Genomic DNA, 24023 nt, shown 5'->3' with positions numbered 1-24023 from the left:
TGGTGAAAATTTATCTGGTAAGACATATTATATTTATTATATTGATGATCATGAAAGTTAAACACTAAATAAATAATTAATTTTTTTTTTTACTCTGATATACATATATTAAATAAATTATCAGTTGTTAAAAATATGTTAAATATGTATGTTAATAATATTTATTGTAAGCATCTAAACAAATAAATATACTTAGAAACCTTTTAAGACAGTAAAGATTGCCATAAATAGGTTTCTTTCTAACATTTTGGAGGTTATTTCATCCATCCGTCCGTCCATTGAAAGTTAGGAAAGTTGGGAAGGTTTTGACGGACGGGTGGAATTTTCCGGGACATCTGATTGGCTGCAGGTCACGTGATTGACGGACTGATGATTGCGAGTCCACTTTTAACACTTCCGTGTGACTTCCAACAAGGTTGCGTTAAACGTTTAACGCTCCTGGGGAGGTGGAATAGAAAGAGAGAGAGTGAGAGTGAATGCATGTTTCATAGACACACAATTAGTGAGTGTGTGTCATTTCTCTATGTCCACGAGGTCTCGCCACGTCAATTATATCCTTGGGGCGACCGCTTAATTAAATAAACAGCTTTTATCGTTGAATGATTTTATGATTTACTTTAGTTTGATTTGATACAATATGATTTCACTAAAAATCTATTCCTACCCCTTCCTATTTTCATTTCCACATTACGAAGTTTCACTTCTTCCGCGCGCAGGGACTCAACGCACTATTTTTTGTTTTATTGGAATTTTAAGAAACATCTTGAAAGGCTAGATTAAACGTGCGAGTTGATAAAAGTCTTAACGTAACTTCAGCAGACTCGTGCTGCACAGCTGTAAGTACACAAGTTAACTACCCGTGCCATGGTCTATGTGTGTGCGTAGCTATAAGCCATTCCCGGTTGGACTGAAAGAGAGTGCTTGTCGCAACCCTGGGTCTCACTAGCACATCTGCAACACGCAAACGCGGGAGAGTGCGTGCACGGAAGCCCGGCACCAGGATTCTGTGGTGACGGCACGTCTCTGCCCGCTTCTGGATTGATATGCAAGTTGAAGTGTTCCTGTGACGAGAGGTAAGATCTAACGGTGGATTGCAAGTTAATTGCAAACTACACACACAATTTTTTTTTTACTAAATATAAAATGAAAGAGAGAGAGAGTGTGTGTGCACGTGCGTGCATGCGTGTGTATTGGGGGTTTTATTTACATTTATTGAGTCAATACTTCCAGATAATTGCCATGATTTATATTTAAAGCATAAATTAAATGATTTAATGGTTTATAATTTTGGAAATTTGATCACTTACTACCACGATAGATTAATTTCCACTCCTGCTAAAATGTCACTACTTTTTTTTTATTGGCTTATTATTGTAACATTAATTCATTTTATTTATTGGTAACTGTTCCGAATGTACTACTCAAATATCACAATTCAAATAAATTATGTTAGGTCCTGTGGAAATTCTTTCGTATTTAACTAATAATTATAATATATTGTTATGTATATCACAAGTTTTTTTTTATATGTCCAGGAAGTTTCGATGAGTTAAATTTAAACAGCAACCATCATGTACCAAAGGATCAATTTATAAATTTGAATAAGTGATACAGAACTTTTTCCATTTGAAAGAAGATATTGTGATTAAAAATATAAATAGTGTTTATTAAAGGTTGTGTCCCTGGCCGTTGGTGTAAAGCTTTTGAACATATAAAGCGAGGGAGAGACAGTTAAAAATATAACCAAGTTGCCTTTAAGATGCATGTAAATTTGAATTACGCGGGGTATTCTTCACTCCACGCCACTAGAGGCTCTGCAGTCACTTGTTTCGTGGCTTCACCAATGCTAATTGCCATATTGTTCTAACACTATTTGATCCAACTGCTCTACTACGAAGGCCGGCCTTCAACGTATGCGTACACACTACAGCGTACAAGAGCGATGTGTAGATATGAACTCTCCCAATTAGGCTCGTAAACATTGGGATCAATCAAGTCAAATATTATGCAAACGACCCACATTCTGTTTACTTTTTTTTTTTTTTTCCATTGTGAATCCACCGTCAACTCGGCGGAAACACAACTCGATCGTGTTTTGTCAACACTACGATTTTTTTAACAACAAGCGAACATGCGCAGATGACGTTTATCTATGACTATCCTAGGTGCTAGGTCTGGCAGCGAAGGTGTGTTAGCCTGAATTTTTTGTGTTACATATTTCTGCCTTGCATTATGGAACACGCATCGATTTGGTTTGGTTGATTATGTAGCTACGAACATCATCTGACGTCAGGGTATGAATTTTTAGCATTCATTTTTTTTATACATCCAAATGCAAATTTAGTGTTTACGTTTTTACATTTGTTCAGAATTCTTAGTAAAGGCGCTTGGAAGGTATTTCCACACAGGTGGAGCAACATTTCTAATGTATTAACCACGATGAACGCTTTTCATTATTATATATTGGGTTTATCTCGACAGATATCCCGTATTTAGTTCACCCCCTCACCCCATTCTCAATCAAACAATTCCATCATCCACCTGAGTAAACAAAGAATTGGATATTGGAGTGTATCTTTTTGCAGACCATTTTTTACACAAATGGGCATTACACATTAATATGTAATTAATATGTATACTCATGTAAAGGAGCATGTATGAATATCATTACATTATGTAGTGTCAACTCTTGTGAATGTCATTGTGTTAGTTAACTGCTAGTTGAGTTTGGAAGGAAGGAATTATAAGAATAGTATTTGTAGCATATTACTTACTATTTAATAATGTATATTATCCTTTTTTATGACTTGTTTAAGGTCTGTACAACGTTAAATGGAATAAGGTGTTCTGAATGAATGCATAAGTAAACTAACATTTAAATTGACTAAGAGTTTTTAATCATATATGTTCAAGTAATGGTTATTTTTAACTGAATGGTAAAATTCAAATACATTTTCTTTTTCTTTTGGATGTAAATGTACTTTAGGCCCCTGGGTAATGCAAGTCTGTGTAATTCTGCAGTTTATTGGCTTTCAGTGAAAAGTTGGTTAAGTTAGCTACTTCGTCAGATTTAAATATTTACATACTAATTATGTAGGTAGCCTATTCTTAATGTAGCTGACCTATTTTATCAACTTTTCATTTTAATAATAATTATTTGCCTTATTCCCCAGAAGTTGCACACTAACTGAATAACCTTAGTCAGTCCTTTTTTAACAATTTAATGTGACTTGAATATTCATTGTAATCCAATTTCAATATTAATGCTATTAACCTAACCTATCACTGAAAGCATGGCAACTGCTGCTAGTATGAGCATCAAGGTAGGGCTTCAAAATGCTTAACTAGGAATACAGACTGTAGGTATAATTATGTATTGAGTATGTACCTAATGCTAAAAGAAGGGAAATATACTCATGGTAAACTAATTATCCACATTCTAGCAAGACAGAAGTTGTAATTAGTCAAGGAAAGTCAATGAATTTATTTGAAAGCCGTGAAAAGTCATTGAAATTCCTTACTGATACCAATTTAAGGGTAAAATTTCATGCTTGCTACAATCTGCCATCACTCAGACAAAAAAAATCCTTTCCAGATTGTGTTTTAATGCATATTCATTCATATTTTAAAATTCATATTATAAAAAACAAGTCTGTTTGTACTAGGCCAGTTATGGGAATTGTAGGGGCTGTATTTTATTTTTTCCTTCAGAAAATTGTAAAACAGATAAGTTATTTAATTAATTAGTCTGGGAAATTTGTAAAGTTAGTCATGGAAAGTCAGTAAAACTTTATTAGAGATGTGTGTTGACATTCTGAATTTGAATTGGGGATAATTTTGACAAATATCAAGTTGACGTGTTGTTAATACTCGGATATAGGGACTTTTTAGAACGGAAAGAAAACAAAATCGGAAAACATGGTTTTCACACTCTAAACATGTCCCTAAATTTAATCCGAAGGGATGGTTTCATAATTCCTACTAGTTTGTGAAAAAATTAAATTACAATACTTATGCTTTAACGCTGCAGCCTCCATTCATTGTTTACCGGCAAAAATTAGGAATATATTTTTTCCATATAGGCCTACTTGAGATATTCCTGAATTAACCCTGAAACAAAGTTTTTTTTTTTAAATTCCTACTGATTTGTTAAAAAATAACAGTTTACAGCTTACATTACAATACCCGCGTATTCACACTATCGTCGACATTCATTATTTACCAGTATGGGTTGTTTTATTTTTTTTATACTTTGAGATTTAGACATAATAATGAAATTTTTTTAATAACGACTATATTGCAATTGTAAGAAATCTTTAATGCTTATATTCCATGTTTGTTGTTTTATGAGAATAAGTATTTGTGTTACAAAGTGTTTATTTTGTTACATTGCATTTAAAGTATGTACTATTTTGAGTCCCATAACGGACGAGTCTAATGGGAGGCAAAAATTTGAATGGAATTGTTAACAACGTTCATTTTCTGTAAGAAATACATTCTGTGCACTGAAGTAGCATCACATTGAATTTGAAGTCATTCCAGGGACTTCTTTGATTACAGTCATCATATATTCTGTGTCTGATATGGCTGGTGTTTCATGTATCCCATTTTATCCCTGGATCCTGTAGGCTTGATCCTGGTTGCTTGATTCTGTGGTACATGATGCTTGCTGTTTTAATTCAGTATGTCGAATGATCCTGTTGGCTTGATCCTGTGGTAAATGATGCTTGCTGTTTTAGTTCAGTATGTTGGAAGATCCTAATGGCATGATCCTGTTAGCTTGATCCTGTGGTACATGATGCTTGCTGTTTTAGTTCAGTACGTCAGAAGATCCCGCACATGAAATAAATTGTGAAATAAAGAATTATGATTATAGTTTGAAAAAAATCCTTTTATTCTACTTACCATCATAATTAGTTATTATATGACAATATTTTTCATTACATCACATTGATGTTCTCTGTACCGCCAGGCACAGTTAAGCACAGGGCTGGATCCAAGGTGTTTTAGGTGGGGGGGGGGGGGGGGTTACATGAGATAAAATGTATATAAGTACATGGAGTATGAAATGTATTTTACATATTTAATACATGGATGTAAAACAAATTATGCCTTTTACATTTACTGCTGTTGTGAAATGGAAAAAACGGGGCTAAACACGAGTGTGTTTCCCTTGCAGGGTACAGGCGCCGGTCCTTGTAGCTCATGCATGTTGCTGGAGGCAGCACAGCACAGCACGACTCGGACCAAGCATCGTCAGAGCTGTGTCCTGAAGCCACGACACTCGGAGAGGACAACGCTTCCTCCGATGACAGAGGTACGCGGTGCCTTCGTTTTTGAGAGTGACCAAATATTTGTTCAATCGTTTAGAAAATATCATGAATATAGTTCGTATTCTGCCGGATGAAAGATAAAAAAAAAAAAGAGTTTGCGGGGGTTTGTGTTATTCACAGCTTCTTGTTTCAGCAACTGAAACAATTATTTTCCCTCGTTAGTTAAGATTCTCATCTAGCTGTCTCTGCCTTCTACCTTTTATCTTACCTTTGGTGATATTCTCCTCATGTTTAATCTAGTTGATCTAATAGTCACTCAACATGTCAACTTGAAGTATCCCTAGTGCACATCCCCCAGTTTTCATATCACAAATATCTTTTTTGTTTTGCTTGTAGGAAGGATGTTTTTTTTTTAACTTCTATTTCAGGCACTGTGTTCAATTTTTAGTATTTCAGCATTACTTTTATTTAAGAGCTATATCTAACAATTTTACTCCATACCTTCCTTGGATTTGGGGTAGAACAAAAATTGCAATGGAGGTATCAAGAAAAATTTTTAGAGTAATGATAAAAAAAAATTAAAATGGAGTGTGAGTTCTAACTAGCCTTTATAAATGTTTCTTTGGCCATGAATATCAGTTGGCCTGATTGTGGACTATGCAACACTTGGCTTCCTGCCTGATGTGGGGTCAACATGGATGTACCAAGGCTGGTGCTCAATGGAGCCTGCTGTCTGTGCCTGTCACTCCGTCCAGTCTGATGAGTGTTGAGTGATGTCGTGAGGTGCAATGGGACAGAAGAACGCTAAGCACTCCAAGAATAGCTTCAATCTGCTAAATTCCCTGAGTATTTTCTTTCCGCATTTCCCGGTTGTTCAAATATTGACAATAGTATAGTAGGAGTATTTTTTTTTAAGCCTCAGTTACACATGCTATATAGAATTTTTTTTTTTTTTTTCAAATGAAGGAATATTTACAAAATGGTACTATGTAAGTAAATTGTACAGATTTTCCAACTGTGGAATTAGAAGATTGGTCTGCTGTGAGTAATCAGTCAATCTAAAGTTTAAACCACAAAAAATTACTAGCTAAACTTTTTACAAACAGCTGATTATGTATAGCTCACATCTGGTGACAAAATTTGTAACAAAATATAAAATATAGGTAGTGCTTGCATGGTGGAACATCCATAGAAATCTACCTATATTAAGAACAGATTTTCTGGAATGCACAAAGTCCAGTGACTTGGCTACTGTGCCACCTCACTCTGTAAATAATTGTATTAACCACGCACTTTTTTTTTTGCTGGATAACGCAGGGGAATACGTGTGTCTGAAACTGGCGGAGTGGGTGTAGGAGGGAAGGGTATACTCTTAGCTTAGCTTAGCTTAGCTGTTTGTACTGGCGAGGTGGCCGTGTCATGTCACGGAGCACTGGGGACCTGATGCAATGTTGCCTTCAGGCCTGCGCCATGTACGTGGAGAAACGTTTCAGCAGAGCAGGATGAACCTGACCCAGTGCCACTGTTGCTCGCAGATGCCCCCGGCAACGCGTCCCTGTATGCGGGCGGCACGTCGCCGCGCTGCGTGGACGGCAACGGCAACGCCAGCGACGGCGCGGGAGTGACAGTGGTGCACCGGCCGCTGTGCAACGGGAACGGGGCGGGGAGTGATGGGGCCGACGAGGAGGGACACGGCCGGCATGCCTCGGGGGAGGTCGGGGACGAGGAGGAAGCCGGTGCGGAAGTGTCGGTGGTGCGCGGGGCGTGTTGCAACGGGAACGGGGCGGCGGCTGGCGAGGGGAGCCCCGGGACGCAGCGGGCGCGACACCGCCGGCTGGCCGCCGGGACGGGCAGCCGCCTGGTGGTGACCAACCACGGCGGAGTGCTCCGGCTGGGGCAACAGGAGAGGCTGCGACTGCAGTGGCACATTCAGGACCCGGTCAGCCCCGGCGACTGGATCGCGCTCTGTAACTTAGGTGAGTACCTTTTGTCACTACTCGCATTCACGCTATGTTTTTATTTCTTCGTTTTTCACTGTAGCTAAATAAAAGCTACAAATTTGTGTAACACTTAAGCATATAACATTATACCAAAAATGACATCAAATAACAAATAATATTAAGCTTTTAATTTTTTGAGCCCTGAGCTGCTCCAGAAAACCTTTAGAAGAGGGGCTAACATACAAAGAAAGATGCAGATACAAAATTGGCCTTACAATAGTTTGATAAAACTTTTGATGAAAAAAAAAAGTAACACGTGAATTTAAGTATTTAAATAAACAATATTATACCCTCAAATAAAATAATAAAATTTAAAATTGGGAGGGGCTATCGCTCCTGCTGCTCCCCCTTCACCTCTCCCCTCCTATCCTAGATATGCACTTTGCTAAGCAAAGATTATACTTTTAGCCAGTTTTTAACTTTACTTAATACAGATGTAATTTCACGCCAAGTTTATAATTAAAATTATAGCAGTTAAATAACTGAACAAATAAGAGTAGAAGTGGCACAGTTAACTGATAAAAAAGCAAATGGAAATCAGTGCACTACTTAATTGCGCTGAGTTTCCTAATTTAATATTAGCCATGACATATTGCAAAACACCACTAATTTTTATAAAAAAAAATTTTATGGAGTACATAATGATCAGACTAGCTAACTTATTACTCTGAATAAGTCATTGGGTGGTCTCCTGTGTTGCCATATTGGCGTGGGCTAAGAGTGAGGCGTTCTTCATTTCCATATGTGGTACGCACCTTTCAGCATGATGTGTTGGTTAGCTGCATCAAAAAACTAAATGTTGATGATGGAAACTCACTGAAGTAGCTTCCAACCTTGTGGCAGTTGTTAAAATTGTGTCCTGTTGAGACAAGACATCTTAATAACTCTTAGGCAATAATGAGGATCCAAAGTATGAAGTAGCAGCTGACGGAGCAAGCTTCAAGTAACATGATGGACTGTTCACCCTGCTTAAGTAGGCTCTGGCACTTAAATGCTGTATCAGAAAAAAAATTACATTTTTTTTAATACTGCAAATTTTGACTGTTTTTTGGAGCATGTTGTAAGTGGGACTAGATGACGCTGACTAGCAGAGCTTCAGAGACTGTCCTGTACACTGGTCGTACATGCGGTGTGCAGAGCTTCAGAAACTGCCCTGGACACTGGGCGCACATGCGGTGTGCAGAGCTTCAGAAACTGTCCTGGAAACTGGGCGCACATGCGGTGGGCAGAGCTTCAGAAACTGCCTGGACGCTAGGCGCACATGCCATGTGCAGAGCTTCAGAAACTGTCCTGGATGCTGGGTGCACATGCGGTGTGCAGAGCTTCAGAAATTGTCCTGGACACTGGGCGTACATGTGGTGTGCAGAGCTTCAGAAACTGTTCCTTGTCAGTGGGCGCACATGCGGTGTGCAGAGCTTCAGAAACTGTCCTGGAAACTGGGCGCACATGCGGTGTGCAGAGCTTCAGAAACTGTCCTGGAAACTGGGCGCACAAGTGGTGTGCAGAGCTTCAGAAACTGTCCTGGGAACTGGGCGCACATGCGGTGTGCAGAGCTTCAGAAACTGTCCTGGACGCTGGGCGCACATGCGGTGTGCATAGCTTCAGAAACTGTCCTGGACACTGGGCGCAGATGCGGTGTGCAGAGCTTCAGAAACTGTCCTGGATGCTGGGCCAGTGTGCAGAGCTTCAGAAACTGTCCTGGAAGCTGGGCCAGTGTGCAGAGCTTCAGAAACTGTCCTGGACGCTGGGCGCACATGCGGTGTGCAGAGCTTCAGAAACTGCCTGGACGCTAGGCGCACATGTGGTGTGCAGAGCTTCAGAAACTGTCCTGGACGCTGGGCGCAGATGCGGTGTGCAGAGCTTCAGAAACTGTCCTGGACACTGGGCGCACATGCGGTGTGCAGAGCTTCAGAAACTGTCCTGGACACTGGGCGCACATGCTGTGTGCAGAGCTTCTGAAACTGTCCTGGACACTGGGCGCACATGCGGTGTGCAGAGCTTCAGAAACTGTCCTGGACACTGGGCGCACATGCGGTGTGCAGAGCTTCAGAAACTGTCCTGGACACTGGGCGCACATGCGGTGTGCAGAGCTTCAGAGACTGTCCTGGACACTGGGCGCAGATGCGGTGTGCAGAGCTTCAGAAACTGTCCTGGACACTGGGCGCAGATGCGGTGTGCAGAGCTTCAGAAACTGTCCTGGACACTGGGCGCACATGCGGTGTGCAGAGCTTCAGAAACTGTCCTGGACACTGGGCGCACATGCGGTGTGCAGAGCTTCAGAAACTGTCCTGGACGCTGGGCGCACTTGCGGTGTGCAGAGCTTCAGAAACTGTCCTGGATGCTGGGCCAGTGTGCAGAGCTTCAGAAACTGTCCTGGATGCTGGGCCAGTGTGCAGAGCTTCAGAAACATTTCCACATATCAGAGTGTGGCCTGTTAACAAATCATTATGAGTACACCATGGGCAAATGAGTTCTTTTCCTTTATTTTGTTTTTAACTGAGTTTTTAGAAGAAAGAAAATGACTAAAACCTTTGTTTTGAGAATAATTTTATACATTTTACTTCATGAAACATTTTATTCCAACAAGTGTGTTCGTAATAACCATTTTGATTCTGTTCAAACACATGAACTAACCTTGTCAATTTATTACCTTCATGTACAAAATGGGATGAACTAGGCTTATTTATAACATATCTTTAATTCACTGCATTGTGAAACTAAGTGATAAAGATTGTAGTGTATAAGTGAGTACTTAATAGTAACAGGGAGTGTATAAGGTTTCACAAGGTGATTGGATATGAAACTGTGTGCTTGTGTTAGTTTCAAAAGAGTGTTTCATACCCATGCATTGAGTGCATTCATCTGCAGTTGCTGCTAGCTGCATTGCTTCTTGCACAACTTGTGTGTAGCTGTTGATCAGTAGACAACATTAATTTACGTTAACAGTAAAATAACTTGTACTAATTTAATTTTTTTTACTCAGTGTATTTCCATTTTATAATTTTGTATCCAAGCAACAAAATTTTTCAATATGCTCATTTTTGTGCTCACTGAAGAGCAAAAATCTGTTGTGGAGGCCCGCAGGATTACGTTTATCATTCTTGTTTCACAGTTATTATTTTTAAAGCAGTAGTGGGGGCCCCTGAGTGAGGGACTTTTTGATTCTTTAAAAAAAAGGGGGAGGGGGGAAGTACTCCTGGAATCCTAGAGGATACGCCCATGCGATTGATTCATAAGTTTGAAGAAAATGGTACTGGACCACTGGGTCCTCTAAAAAGGCACTTACTTTGGTTTTCCAGAGGACCTGGAGTATCTAGACAATTAATGTAAATAGTAACAGTTATATTACATTACTCCTAAACATGTTTATGACCTGCTTGCAGTCTTCTGTGAAGTACCTAATTGAAGCTAGTGTTTGTGGATTTGTCAAATATTAATACTTAGCATGTGTACAGATTATGTTTTTATTTATTTAAATTTGTAACAAGTCCACCAACAGTTTGGAAACTTTTTAGGTGGACACGACATACAAAAAGGTACAAAAAGCAGTTGTGGTCCCTACAGGCATGCAAATGCCAAACCCATGTAAGCACTAGGTGCAGATTGGCACTACCAGCAAATAGCCAACTGACACTAGCCGGCACTGCAGAGAAGCCTAAGATGTCCATCAAGTTCTGTCCCTGCCCAAACACGCCCGAATATTCACCTTCGGCCAACCTCGGGATTCGTTTTATTTTTGCGCAGGAAAAATGAATTCAAATATTAAAAGTGGTCGGTTAGGTTAGCTACATTAAAACACTTTAAAACACTATGGACGGTAGTTGGGTTAGTATGGCTATATTAAAATAAACAGAGAAATATAAATACTATATATAAATAAACCCGAGGTTGGCCGAAGGTGAATATTCGGGCGTGTTAGGGCAGGGACAGAACTTGATGTACATTTTAAACTTCCCGGTACTGCATACCTGCTGGGACTATAGCACACAAGACAAAATGCAAAGAACAATACAATTCAAAACAAGACACCACAGGAACAGGCATATAGATACAGATATGAACAGAAAACAATAATATGAAATATAACAAAAGAAAAAAATCAACAAGATTAGAAACAATTTTTTTTGCAAGACAATTTGGTTAATATATAGTACAATATGGAGGTAAGTTATTATAATTAAAAGAGAAAATAAAACCAGCAAGTTTACATTATAAGTTACTAAGAGGATACCATGTTATACGAAATTGTGGTAAGAAATAAAGATATATAGTTATATATTTCCTACTAAACATGGCCTTATTGAAATTTATTCTTATGTAAACATTTAATACTCAAGTAAATGAAATACATAATATTTTTTTTAAGTCTAATTTGCTATCAGAAATATTGGCATGTTTTTGTTATTCAAGTTATTAATTAATCTGTATAAAATATCATTGAAATTGTTTAGACTACAAAGAAATGTTTGAGAGACTATTAAATTGATGTACTCTGAGCCCAGAGTTTACAAGAAAATAATAACAGTTTATTTTAGAACTCTAGCAGTTATAGACAAAGAGAGAGTCTAGTAGCTTTCTGCATTCAACGAAGGGAAGTAAAAAAAGGTTTTGAATTATATTTTCGAGTTTATCACTATTGGAGGAGATGATGTTCCAGATCATGGATCCATATTCAAGTTTAGTTCTAACTAATGTATAATTAAAGTGTAAGAGAGTCAGAATCAGAAGCATAATAAGTAATGTATTTAATGAAAGTTAGGATTCTGTGAGAGCTAGAAACCAAAGAGTTAATATTGAGATGAAAATATAATTTAGAGTCAAGTGTAACGCCTAGATCTTTAATGTGAGACGTGTTGGTTACAATGGAATTCTCAAGCTTGTAATCAAACCAAATTGTAGGATATAACTTGTGTTTTATCTTTATTAAGAGTGACCAAATTGTAATTACACCAATTAGAGATTTCAGAAATGTTCTGTTGAAGTAGCTGATTGATGTAATCATTAGTAATCTCTCTGTAGATTTTAAGGTCGTCAGTGAATAACAGACCAGTGGATTAATTAATAATAACCTGAGTAATTTCATCAATAAAGATTTTAAACAATAAAGGTGATAGAATACCTTTTTAAGGGACACCTGAGGAAACTTGCTCTAAGAGGAGTTGTGGTTGGTTATTAAAACTAAAAGCATCTGTCTTTAAGATAGAGAGCCAGCCTAAATATTTTTCACACACACCAAACCTTCAAGCATTTTAAGTAATATTGAGTGGTTTGCAGTATCAAACGCCTTAGCAAGGTCAGTTTTAAACCCTATTTGTTACTTCAGAATACATAGGGTTTAAACAGGTAAGTAAATTTGTTCTTGATGACATCCCGGATATAGAACCATGTTGAAATCAGATAATAATTGAAATGGGATTACAATGAATATTCAAGTCACATTAAATTGTTAAAAAAGGACTGACTAAGGTTATTCAGTTAGTGTGCAACTTCTGGGGAATAAGGCAAATAATTATTATTAAAATGAACACAATTTTTTCCAAAATTTTAGCAAAACCATTAAACAAGGATATGGGCCTATAATTGGTAACTTGTAGTTTACTACCCTTTTTTATGAATTTGTATAACATTAGCAATTTTCCATTTGCAGGGAAAAAAACTTTAGTTTTTAAACTTGTATTAAATGAATGTTGTAAAAATAGGCATGAAGAGAAGAGAACATCCTTTTAAAATTAAGTTAGGTATATTGTCAAGTCCTGTCGATTTAGTTGGTTTAAAGGATTTAATGCCTCATAGTACTAAGCTCTTGGCTTGATAGAGTATAACCTAGTCTTCCCCTCTTGTTGAAGTTACTGTTCATGCCTTAGTGCAACTATTATGACACTTAGCACTCACCTGAAATAATGAGCTACATATTACCTCCAGGCAGGCTGGAGCCTATTGATAAGTATCACACTAATAAGGTATAATAACTTAAAAATATATCATTCATGTCCTATTTTGCCAACTATTAGGATAAATTACTAACAATTAAAGTTATGGCAAAACATTTAATGATACCAGAGAGCTATAAATTGAATACATTTACTGTAAAAACGTTTGTCAGTAAAATCATTTAATTTTAATTTTCTTATTGCTTCTACACAACAGCAAATGTTTAAAAAATTTTTTTGCACTGTATCTTTTAAACTTGTTATTTTATGAAATTGAAGTGTTAATTTTTATATATTGGGTTGCAGATATAAAAAAAAAGTATTTTATTATTTTTTAAGGGTAATTTCTATCTATTGCACGAACGAGGACTAGAGTGGAGACATCATTAGTGGCACAAGCCATGCTCATGTGGCAATAAGAATGTTTTTAACAATTTCGCCGGTATGTGTTTTACATTCAGCCAGTCCGAGACTTCGAGACCTGCGTAGGCACTTACAAGATGTGTTTTGGCTGAAGATGCAACTTGAGTTTTTTTTTGTTTTTTTTTTAAACATAGTTTAATGATAAATTTTACTTTGCCCGAGTTCTCAGTGATTTTTTTTTTTTTTCATTTATTGAATTCAATTAACTCCAGTCCATTCCATGACGAACATTAAGACGTCGCTGAGACAAAGTTTTGGGATGTGCTTAATGCGAGAGAGCGGTGTTCGGTGGCCGGCCAATTAGCGGCGAGAGGGAAAGGGGGGGGGGGGGGTAAGGTGCGAACGGGGAAGTGTTAGTGGGTCAGGCGGGCTTCGCCCCCTCCCCCCTCCCCCCGCGCGCGCTGCTAATTGCCGCCATTCTGCCCCGCGTCCGTTTCCGGTCCCCCCTTCCCCCCCTGCGCGGGGGTTGCGGCCATTGTCGCCGGCAGGAAGCCAACCTCGCCCCGGCACAGGGGCTGGTCTCGGGTGAAAGGGAGGCCTCGAGGCGGGGGTCCCGGGACACAATGTGGCCGCAGAGCTGAGAAACACCCGCGATCGGACACGAGATTTCCTCCCGCGCGACTTCCCGTCTTGCCAGGGGAAGCAAGCAAGCCTTCTTTTCACAGACGAGAGAGACAGTGGCGTAGCCAGGGGGGGGGGGGGTGTTAAGAAGCATGCCCCCTCCCCCCCCTGCCCCTTATTAAAGCGGGATTTTAAGGTGTAAAATAGTGCTATTTTAGCAGTTTTCGGTACTTAAATTTAAATATTGTAATGGTAATTTTTTTTATTAATTTTAATATGAAATTTGTTTGAGTAATGAATAAGAAATTAATTAAATATTTGTTGCTAAGGGGGGGGGGGTTGTTGAACCCCTAACCCCCCTGGCTACGCCCCTGACGAGAGAGCCAAACTCCCGATCGTGCAACTTCGGGTTTTTTTTTGGTTCATTGTAAAAGGTTAGGTTAGCCACATTATAAAAATACTTTTAAAACATCGTGGACGGTTGATTTGGTCAGGATAGCTACATTAAAGTTACTGTTGAAATCATGTAAACGGTTTCCTAGCCCTGGATAGCTACATATAAAAAAAAAGTTATTTGCTAAGCAACCATGAAATGATTTTACAGTATTTTTTAATGTAACTATACTTACCTATTATGACCAACCATCCACAATGTTTTAAAAGTATTCGTAATTTAGCTAACCTATCCTAATCGACCGCAAAATTTAATGCCACGCCGGTTTATACAATGAGATAGAACGGGGGAAAAAAAGCGTGCATGAACTTCGGGTGTGGCTCTCTCGTCTGTGAAATGAAGGCTTCCCGTCTTGCAATTGAGTGTTCAGATCAGAAACAACGTAACTCACTGTTTTGGCTTGGAACTGCGCTGAGGGCGAACCAAACAAGAAGGGGATTGGTCATAAGGAAAACCTCCGAGTTAAATATAAAGTCAGATATTACAATAAATAATAATAGCCTCTGTCATAACGCACTTTCCGACGTCTTGAAAAGACATAACTTTGGTTTTAACCCGAGTTCATACTTACCATCATCACGTCGCGGCCTACCTAATGCTTGAGTCTGTGTGAGACTGGTTTTAATGTAATTCTTCTTATCATCAACGCTGGATTAGTTAAGGGCTAATTACTTTCCAGCTCGTGCTTAATTTGTAGTTGACTGTAAATTAGCCTTTTGGATAAAAAATTTTTTTTAAATTGTTACCTCTTATCTTTGAACATTTAGTTAAAGCTTAATCCTGCTTTCTATCTTATTACCTATTTTATCATGCCATGGTTGTGTTATCCTTATTTTCGTAAAAATCCAATATATGATGTAATAACAGAACAGTGATTAAGCATTAACTTCGACACCAATAAAGACGATAATAAATAAAATAAATATGTTAAAAGTTCAAAATATACACACGTAGAGTAGCTCTAAAAAGAGAACTGACTTCGACGGATATGTTCAGCCTGGAGAAGATTATCTTTTATATCCTTCCAGTTCGTGGGGTTGTCTGTAGGAGATCGCCCCGGGGAGTTAGTGACGTCACCGACCGCAGCCATGGCTGACCATTCCCCGATCAAAGCACGTCTTGCATGAATAAGGCGTGTCGGCTTTGTCTCCCCTAACCCAGTACACTTATTTAGTTAGGTTAGGAAAGATAAAAAAAAAAATTGGTTGTCTGTAAAGTCGGTTTACGGAAGATAGTTTAACGTGACAACGTCATAACAAAACATCGATGGTTGTTCCAATCGAGCGGAGGAGAGATAGATGCGGCGCAAACGTACGATGTGCGTAACGGGACACTTTTTCGTGCGTGCAGCCGGCGCTCATCGATTTATTAGACGTTGTCACGTCAAAAAAAAAAAGGGGGGGGGGGGGGGGCTCGGCTCTGCAAAGCCGCTGAAGGCTGAACCACCAGGCCATGTCTTCCTCGAGCCGAGTGTAGCAGCCCTGGTGGCCACCCGGGCGAAGGGCGAAGGTAAAACGCGCGCAGGTGTGTTGGGGCGAGGAATTCGCCGCGGTGTAGGGGCCAGTGTTCGTGCCTGAGAAGGGGAGGAGGGGTGGAAGTGAGTCGTCAGCGAAGGGGAGGTCACGTCCCGCCATTGTGGTCTCGCGAGGGCTTGTTTCCGGCGTGGCCCGGGCCCGCGCTCACGGATTAGCGACGACGTGTTCCCGTGAATGGGGGGCGAACCCCCGGGGACACAATGACCACCCCAAGGTCCAGCTGGTTCATTGCTGATTCCTTCCAGCTGCGGAAAAAAAAAAAAAAAACTCCCAGTAAGACACGTTGGGTCAAACATGTTTCAGTCACGGATCTGTCGATGGGCTCGTTGCGATGAGGAACGCGTACGACCGCGAAATTAAAAAAATATATATATTTCCAGACCAGCTGTGAGTTGGTAACACTTGAGCATCGTCTGTTGGTCGAGCTTCTTACCGCGGCGTGTCTACGTGTCGGCACACCAATCGCAGCCAACCCAGTGATGAAAGCGAGCGCGTCATGAATGGCCCGGTCCAAAAAAGGGCAACAATGGCTTCTCTCGCAGACGGCCGCCAATCGCAAGGAAACTATCGCCAGCGCGGGCATACCTAATGCAGAAGTCGTTTAATCTATATTAATTAAAGAGTTTTTTTTTCTGTCTGCAGTTCGCGAAAAGCACAGACGGTGAGAACTAGAGCTGTGAAATTCGGTTCGTTGATGCTTGTTGAAAAAAAAAAAAAAAAAAAAAAAGGGGCGCGATGGGGGTTGCCTGTCCGTTTTGACCTCGAAATTGTTTTCAAAATTAGTTTTTAGTTTAATTTATTAGCGATATACGGCCATGGTTTTCCAATAATTTGCTATCATTTTCCTATAAGCTATTGCATTGTTGATGCCCCATTAACTTATGGATCATAATCCATTCGTTCTGTAATCATCCTCGCCAGCACGTTAAAACAGCATTGGTTACATAGATGCGAATTTGAAGACTTTTAATAAATATAGTTTAAAAAACTAAAAAAAAACATGCTTTTAAAGAATATCAAACTAAAAAGTTAAAAATAAATATAGTTTAAAAAACTAAAAAAACATGCTTTTAAAGAATATCAAACTAAAAAGTTAAAAATAAATATAGTTTAAAAAACTAAAGAAACATGCTTTTAAAGATTATCAAACTAAAAAGTAAAAAATAATTTTAAAATTTAATTTATGACAATAGTATATAAGCAATACTAGTATAAATGAGAAAAAAGCTTGAGGCGCTTTGTGCCATATTTTTTTTATATTAAGCGCCCCAAGCTTTTTTCTCATTTATACTAGTATTGCTTATATACTATTGTCATAAATTAAATTTTAAAATTATTTTTTACTTTTTAGTTTGATAATCTTTAAAAGCATGTTTCTTTAGTTTTTTAAACTATATTTATTTTTAACTTTTTAGTTTGATATTCTTTAAAAGCATGTTTTTTTAGTTTTTTAAACTATATTTATTTTTAACTTTTTAGTTTGATATTCTTTAAAAGCATGTTTTTTTTAGTTTTTTAAACTATATTTATGTATAATTATCATAGGGAAATGAGTTACCGACACTACCTATTACCATCTGAGATAACTATTTGGAGTTGCAACGTCACAAAGAAATGGTAAAGTCTCTCCGAATCATTTGCAGTTAGATGTATGGATATAATCTTAGAATTTACCGGAAAAAAAAATTTTATTCGGCGTGGCCGGGAGTAGAACCCACGACCGCTGAATCCGAAAGCTGACGTCACAGAAGTCGCGCGCCTTAGACCGCCCGGCTAACGAACGTAATGAAATTGGTGGGACATTTTACAGTGATAAGCCACTTACTCTTAGTCGAAAGAGTTACAGACGGACAGACAAACATACAGGTGAAGCTAATATAAAGCATGTAATAAGGTATCAAGATTGCGCATTTTGTTCGTATATCTACTCGCTTATTTAAGTTCTATTTGAGAGTTGATTTTATAAATTATAATTAGTATTTTTTTTTCGTTCAAGTTGCTGCAGTGGCGTCTCCTCGAGAAGAACGGGCGCATCAGCCAGTAAATGAATAAATAAATCCTCGGTAACGGGCCGAAAGCACCAGCCCGCTGCTACGCCTGCAGGGTAGGCATCTTTGCGACGGTGCTGCGGGGTGAAAGGTCAGGCAGGCAACACGCGCCGCTTGCTCCGGTGGGAGGGTCGATACTGCCGCCATCGACACCACTCCTTCATTCTCGCCCGCGCTGTTCCCCGCTTCCCTGCGTCTGTGCGTCCTTGCGTCTCTACGTCCTTGCTTCTCTGCGTCTCTGGTTCCTTGCGTCTTTGCTTCCCTGATTCTCTACTTCCCTGCTTCCCTGCGTCTCTAGTTCCTTGCTTCCCTGCGTTTCTACTTCCCTGCGTCTCTGCTTCCTTGCGTCTCTACGTCCTTGCTTCTCTGCGTCTCTACGTCCTTGCTTCTCTGCATCCCTGCGTCTCTACTTCCTTGCTCCCCTGCATCTCTACTTCCTTGCTTCCCTGCGTTTCTACTTCCCTGCTTCCCTGCGTCTCTGCGTCTCTAGTTCCTTGCATCCCTGCTTCCTTGCGTCTCTAGTTCCTTGCATCCCTGCTTCCTTGCGTCTCTAGTTCCTTGCATCCCTGCTTCCTTGCGTCTCTAGTTCCTTGCATCCCTGCTTCCTTGCGTCTCTAGTTCCTTGCATCCCTGCTTCCTTGCGTCTCTAGTTCCTTGCATCCCTGCTTCCTTGCGTCTCTAGTTCCTTGCATCCCTGCTTCCTTGCGTCTCTAGTTCCTTGCATCCCTGCTTCCTTGCGTCTCTAGTTCCTTGCATCCCTGCTTCCTTGCGTCTCTAGTTCCTTGCATCCCTGCTTCCTTGCGTCTGTACGTTCTTGCTTCTCTGCGTCTCTGGTTCCTTGCGTCTTTGCTTCCCTGATTCTCTACTTCCCCGCTTCCTTGCGTCTCTACTTCCTTGCTTCTCTGCGTCTCTGGTTCCTTGCGTCCTTGCTTCCTTGCGTCCTTGCTTCCTTGCGTCCTTGCTTCCTTGCGTCCTTGCTTCCTTGCGTCCTTGCTTCCTTGCGTCCTTGCTTCCTTGCGTCCTTGCTTCCTTGCGTCCTTGCTTCCTTGCGTCCTTGCTTCCTTGCGTCCTTGCTTCCTTGCGTCTCTGTGTCCCTGCTCCTGTCGGTCCGTGGCCGTCCTCTGTGGACCGCACGCGCGACACTTCACCCGCACGTGCCGGGCCTCCTGATTGGTCGTCTGGCCCCGGGTGTGAGCGCATGCTTCTAGTTATGTAGTTTGATAAGGCTATGGAGCATGTCATTTGTACATGAACCATTGAACATTCACAGTTTAATACCAACAAAGCACACTACAACAATCAAAGTTGAGACATTTAATAAAACTTAAATGTATACATTTGCAACAGAAAATTGTACAAACAAGATCAAAAAATAAAATGTATCAAACATTTTTGATAGCCCAATGCAGCCAGAATTCTTTAAAATGTTATTACAATTTCTAGATTATTCTTGATAACAATGGCATATCCACGAGATTGAAGTAAGTTGGGCATAGTTAGGCTTCCCTGAATTAACGGGAACGAAGGCGTTAGATGCTGGGATATATTAGACAGCCATAACTCAAACCTAAGTACGAAACAACTATCGCTAGGTTCCTAGAGGTGGTCCGGTTTGCGTATAATTTAAATAAACTTAATAATGAACAAAATGGGGAAATATGCGGCTTGTGGTCAAGAAGGGCGCTGTGTTGGATGCCTCTTCACTTATTTCCATTACTTTAAGGTATTCACTCTTTTTGCAGTTAATATTCTTTTGCGCGTAATTAAGGCTGATGACCACAGCAGTTCCGTTTCAAGCCGCGATAAGTAGAAAAAAAACTATTTTGTTGATGTTTTTTTTTAATTGTGTGTATTTCGTAGAGTAAAAAAAAACAACGCAGTTTTGGTTATAATTTACTAACAATAAATATTTCATACGTGGCTAATTCCAGTATCGAGGGGTTAATGTTGATTTCTTAACCGGAGAACACGTACCTGTCCAACTGCTTGTAGATGACATCGTGTCGTTACCACAACGCCGAACGAACAATAACGCCGAATACCATAACGCCGAATGCCAAATTGACCGCAACGCCGACAGCTAGAAAACTGCTGTGTACCACAACGCCGAAATACAGTAACGCCGAAAAATCTTGCTTTGTGTGAGGGGGGGGGGGGGGTGGCGCACAAGAGCAAAATGAAAAACTACTGAATGATTTTGTGTGCTAATCTTACATAGCCTAACCTTTGTGGCAGTCCTGCAATGACATTTTTCGGGGTTGATGTATTTCGGTGTTGTGGTGCACAGCAGTTTTCTAGCTGTCGGCGTTGCGGTCAATTTGGCATTTCGGCGTTATTGTACGTTCGGCGTTGTGGTGCGTCCCCGATGACATCGTGTAGTTTGCAGTCGCGGTGTTTGGAGCGCTAGTGTTGTGCAGCCCAGGTAAGAGAGGCGCCCCTCTGCGACCCTCCGCGTGATGGCCGGGGAAGAGAACAACAAGCTGTATCCGCTCGCGCGCCGGTCCTAGGGGGTGCAGATAACGAATGACCGTAATTAAAAATGGAAAAGAAAAGGAAGGGTCCCTGTAAGTCCGCAGGGATCGCCTTCGTTCAGGAACATCCTGCCTGCGCCAGGTAAGAGAGAGGCATACTCGGTCCACCTGCTGACGCCGGGTGCACAAGCAATGTTCGCCGGGCGGGAAGTATACTCGGTCCACCGTCACCAGGTATCCGTCCAGTGAAATTGAACCTTCTCTTGGTTTGGCAGTGGCTTCGGATAGACAAGTAGATTCAGTCTAACGTGCATTCAACCCGTTTGCACGGTTGCTGCATATGCCGTTTGGAAGCTGGTTTGTCCGGCGAGTGGAACATCAATTCGTTTTGTCGAAAAGATTTGATTGCGAAACCGAAAAACGTTACCATTTTAATCGTACCAATAAATATTACGTATTTGTTTCTCTTTTTTTTATTGTATGGTAAAATTTTTGAAGTGAAACTTTTTTGCTGAGGGGCTGGTATTGTGAACACTGAGATTGGAAATGTCGAAAAGACTTGCAGACTCGTGAGATAGAATTTATAAGTGTAATTTATTATGTTCGTTTGGATTTTTTTTTGTTCTTTCGTTTTACTCAGCTGGAGATCGTGATTTATCATCATGCTTAAAAATAATAAAAAAGGCACAGGCAGATAATAGGTATTGTCAAAGGCAACATGGGAATAAACGGCCAAAACGTGCCAGTGAACAGTTGCGAGAGTACAGGGTGATCATACCTATATCCTTACTAGTCTCAATTATTTTCTCTTGTTCAATAAATAAGAAATGCTAATAATTCATCTCTATACTTTTTTTTGACGTGATAACGTCTTATAAATCGATGAACGCCGGCTGCATGCACGAAAAAGCATTATTCTTTGTCACGTTCCGCCTGAGCCGAGCGTGCAAGAACCTGCCAACCACCGTGCGAGAAAATCTTCTATAGTATCAAACAGTTTCGTGATTATATTTAAACAAATCATTTAAATTAAATTTGCAAAAACTGTAAATAATAACTTGAAAATTAAAAAGTATGCAATTTTTCATCATTGCTTTATGACGTTATCACGTAAAATTATCGTCCGGAAAACCGACTTTACAGACAACCCCCTTTTATGTGTGCTTTCTTTCATTGATAATTTTAAACGAGTGTTTGCACTGAGAATCCGTTGAAAATATTTGTGGCGAAACAAAAATAAAATGCAAGGGGAAGTGTGGAGTTAGAATTTTTAGAAGGAGCCCTTTAAGAAAACGTAAAGACGGGGAATGTTGTGGGGGGAGGGGGGGGGGGGGCTTAAAACACGGAGCCTCGACGCGACACGCGCTGTGGTGGGCGCCGGACATATCCGACACCGGCGCGGTGGGGACTCTGAGACCACTCGACCACTCGACCACTCCGTCGGCCGCTGTCTGCAGTGCCGCGCCGAGTACACACTCCCCTCTTCAACCCCCTCCCTGCAGCCCTGGCGCTACTCGGCCAGCTAGGCCCCCGCCCACCCGGGCACACACACACACACACAGCAGTTAGTACTTTCTTACTAGATCTAGTACTTTTATAAGCTTTTTAGTGGTCTAGTACAGATCTCGTACTTTTTTCTTTAATATAATAATAATATAGTAACTCCAAAATGTTTTATTATAAAGCGTAATTATTTTTAAAAACTATGGAATGTATATGTGTGTGTGTGTGTGTGTGTGTGTGGTGATATTTCAGTTAGAGCATTGCAATGTCATAATAACTTCCTAAATTGTTAAAAACAATAACAAATTATAATTTAGTATTTTTTTTTTTCAAATCTAGTACTTTTTTCTCGCCTAAGTTGGTACGAAATATTTTTTCCTTGTGGACACCCTGCACACACGGTGCGCAGAGCTTCAGGAAAAACAACGCGATTTCAAAACTACTCGAGGTATCCGAGTGGGGTTCTGCTTACGAAAAAAACATTTAAAGAGTTCGCCGACGGCCGAAAAGTACTTTTGATTTCATATTAAATTTTTTAAACTGTGTTTTATAAGAGTTAAAAAAAATGGTTAAAACGCATGTTTTCAGAGTAATATTTAAGGCGTAAAACATCCGGTACATATTCTTGAAAGCACTTGAGGGACTTGCATTACACCATCTTCATTTCTCGGCCATGTAATGTTACGGTCGCCGCTCTGATGTCACAGTTATCCTGTGCACGACGAGAAGACTGCGCGCCAGTCCAGAGGAGACACCGTGCTAGAAGCACCAGAGGGCGTCGCGCTTATCATCCCGCCTCGCTAACACTCGACATCTTGCAATCTCAGGTGTTTCCGATACCGATTGCGGTGAAGCTTACGTGCTGAGTGTTTCCTGTCGACGTGGCATGGCTTCGGCTACTTGTTGAAGTCGATAAGTTATCCCCTCGCAGCGCCCATGCAAACTAGAGGCTGTTGGTAAGTGTGTGAAAACGACCAGATTCAGAAGGTCTGCGGGATATGATTCATGCCTTGACGTGCCATAAAATCGGGATAAATAGTCCCAGATTAAAATTATAGCAAAAAAAGATGGAAAATTCCAATATGGTGGTACCTAATTCCCCTTAAAGGAAGCTGAAAATAGATCTTCTTTTAAGAAATATTTTATTAATGTACAATATTTTTTACTGGTGTTGGTTAAGGCGCTGTGTTTGTGAGGCGGGATGATAAGTGCGACGCTCGCTGGTGCTTCTAGCGCCTTTCCAATGCCCGATTTCTATCAGCGCAGACCTTGTTTCGTTTTGCCCTGTGGCCAGATGTACGTTGTAGAACACAACAGTTTGACACACCTTCAAAATTTAATGAAAAAAAAAAAAATTTGGTTGTCTGTAAAGGCGGTTTACGGACGATAGTTTAACGTGACAACGTCATAACAAAACATTGATGAAATGATTGCATACTTTATGAATAAAATTGAATCAATTTTATTTTAATAATAAAAGAATAAATACTTGAAATTATACTAGTAATCAGATTTTTAAAATGCAAGAATAATTAACCTTTATTGCCGAAATTATTCCTGTAATGAGCAATGAAAACCACATTAACTTTTCACTTCACTTTATAAACAGTCGAGTGAAAGATAGATAGATGCGGCGCAAGGGTACAATGAGCGTAACGGGACACATCTAAACGGAACAATGTGCGTAACGGGACACAGCGTAACGGAACAATGTGCGCAATGGGACACTTTTTCGTGCGTGCAGCCGGCGTTCATCGATTTTTTAGACGTTTGTCACGTCAATTTTTTTTTTTTTTCAATGTATCTGAAACATTGTATTATTTCG

At 40.0% G+C, this 24023-nt stretch overlaps 1 protein-coding gene across 1 annotated transcript in view; it reads left to right on the top strand.

Moving 5' to 3' along the window:
- The first annotated feature begins 2022 nt into the window (after positions 1–2022).
- LOC134536966 (E3 ubiquitin-protein ligase HECW2-like) overlaps positions 2023–24023 on the top strand; it is a 165185-nt gene continuing 143184 nt past the window's right edge. The window contains 3 exon segments of the mRNA XM_063377080.1: positions 2023–2294; positions 5180–5317; positions 6809–7249. Coding sequence (XP_063233150.1) covers positions 5206–5317; positions 6809–7249 — 553 coding nt within the window. The 5' untranslated portion in view covers positions 2023–2294; positions 5180–5205.

The sequence above is a fragment of the Bacillus rossius genome, chromosome 11, assembly GCF_032445375.1.
Source record: "Bacillus rossius redtenbacheri isolate Brsri chromosome 11, Brsri_v3, whole genome shotgun sequence".
Lineage (NCBI taxonomy): Eukaryota > Metazoa > Arthropoda > Insecta > Phasmatodea > Bacillidae > Bacillus > Bacillus rossius.
This window is presented reverse-complemented; position numbering and strand designations above follow the sequence as displayed.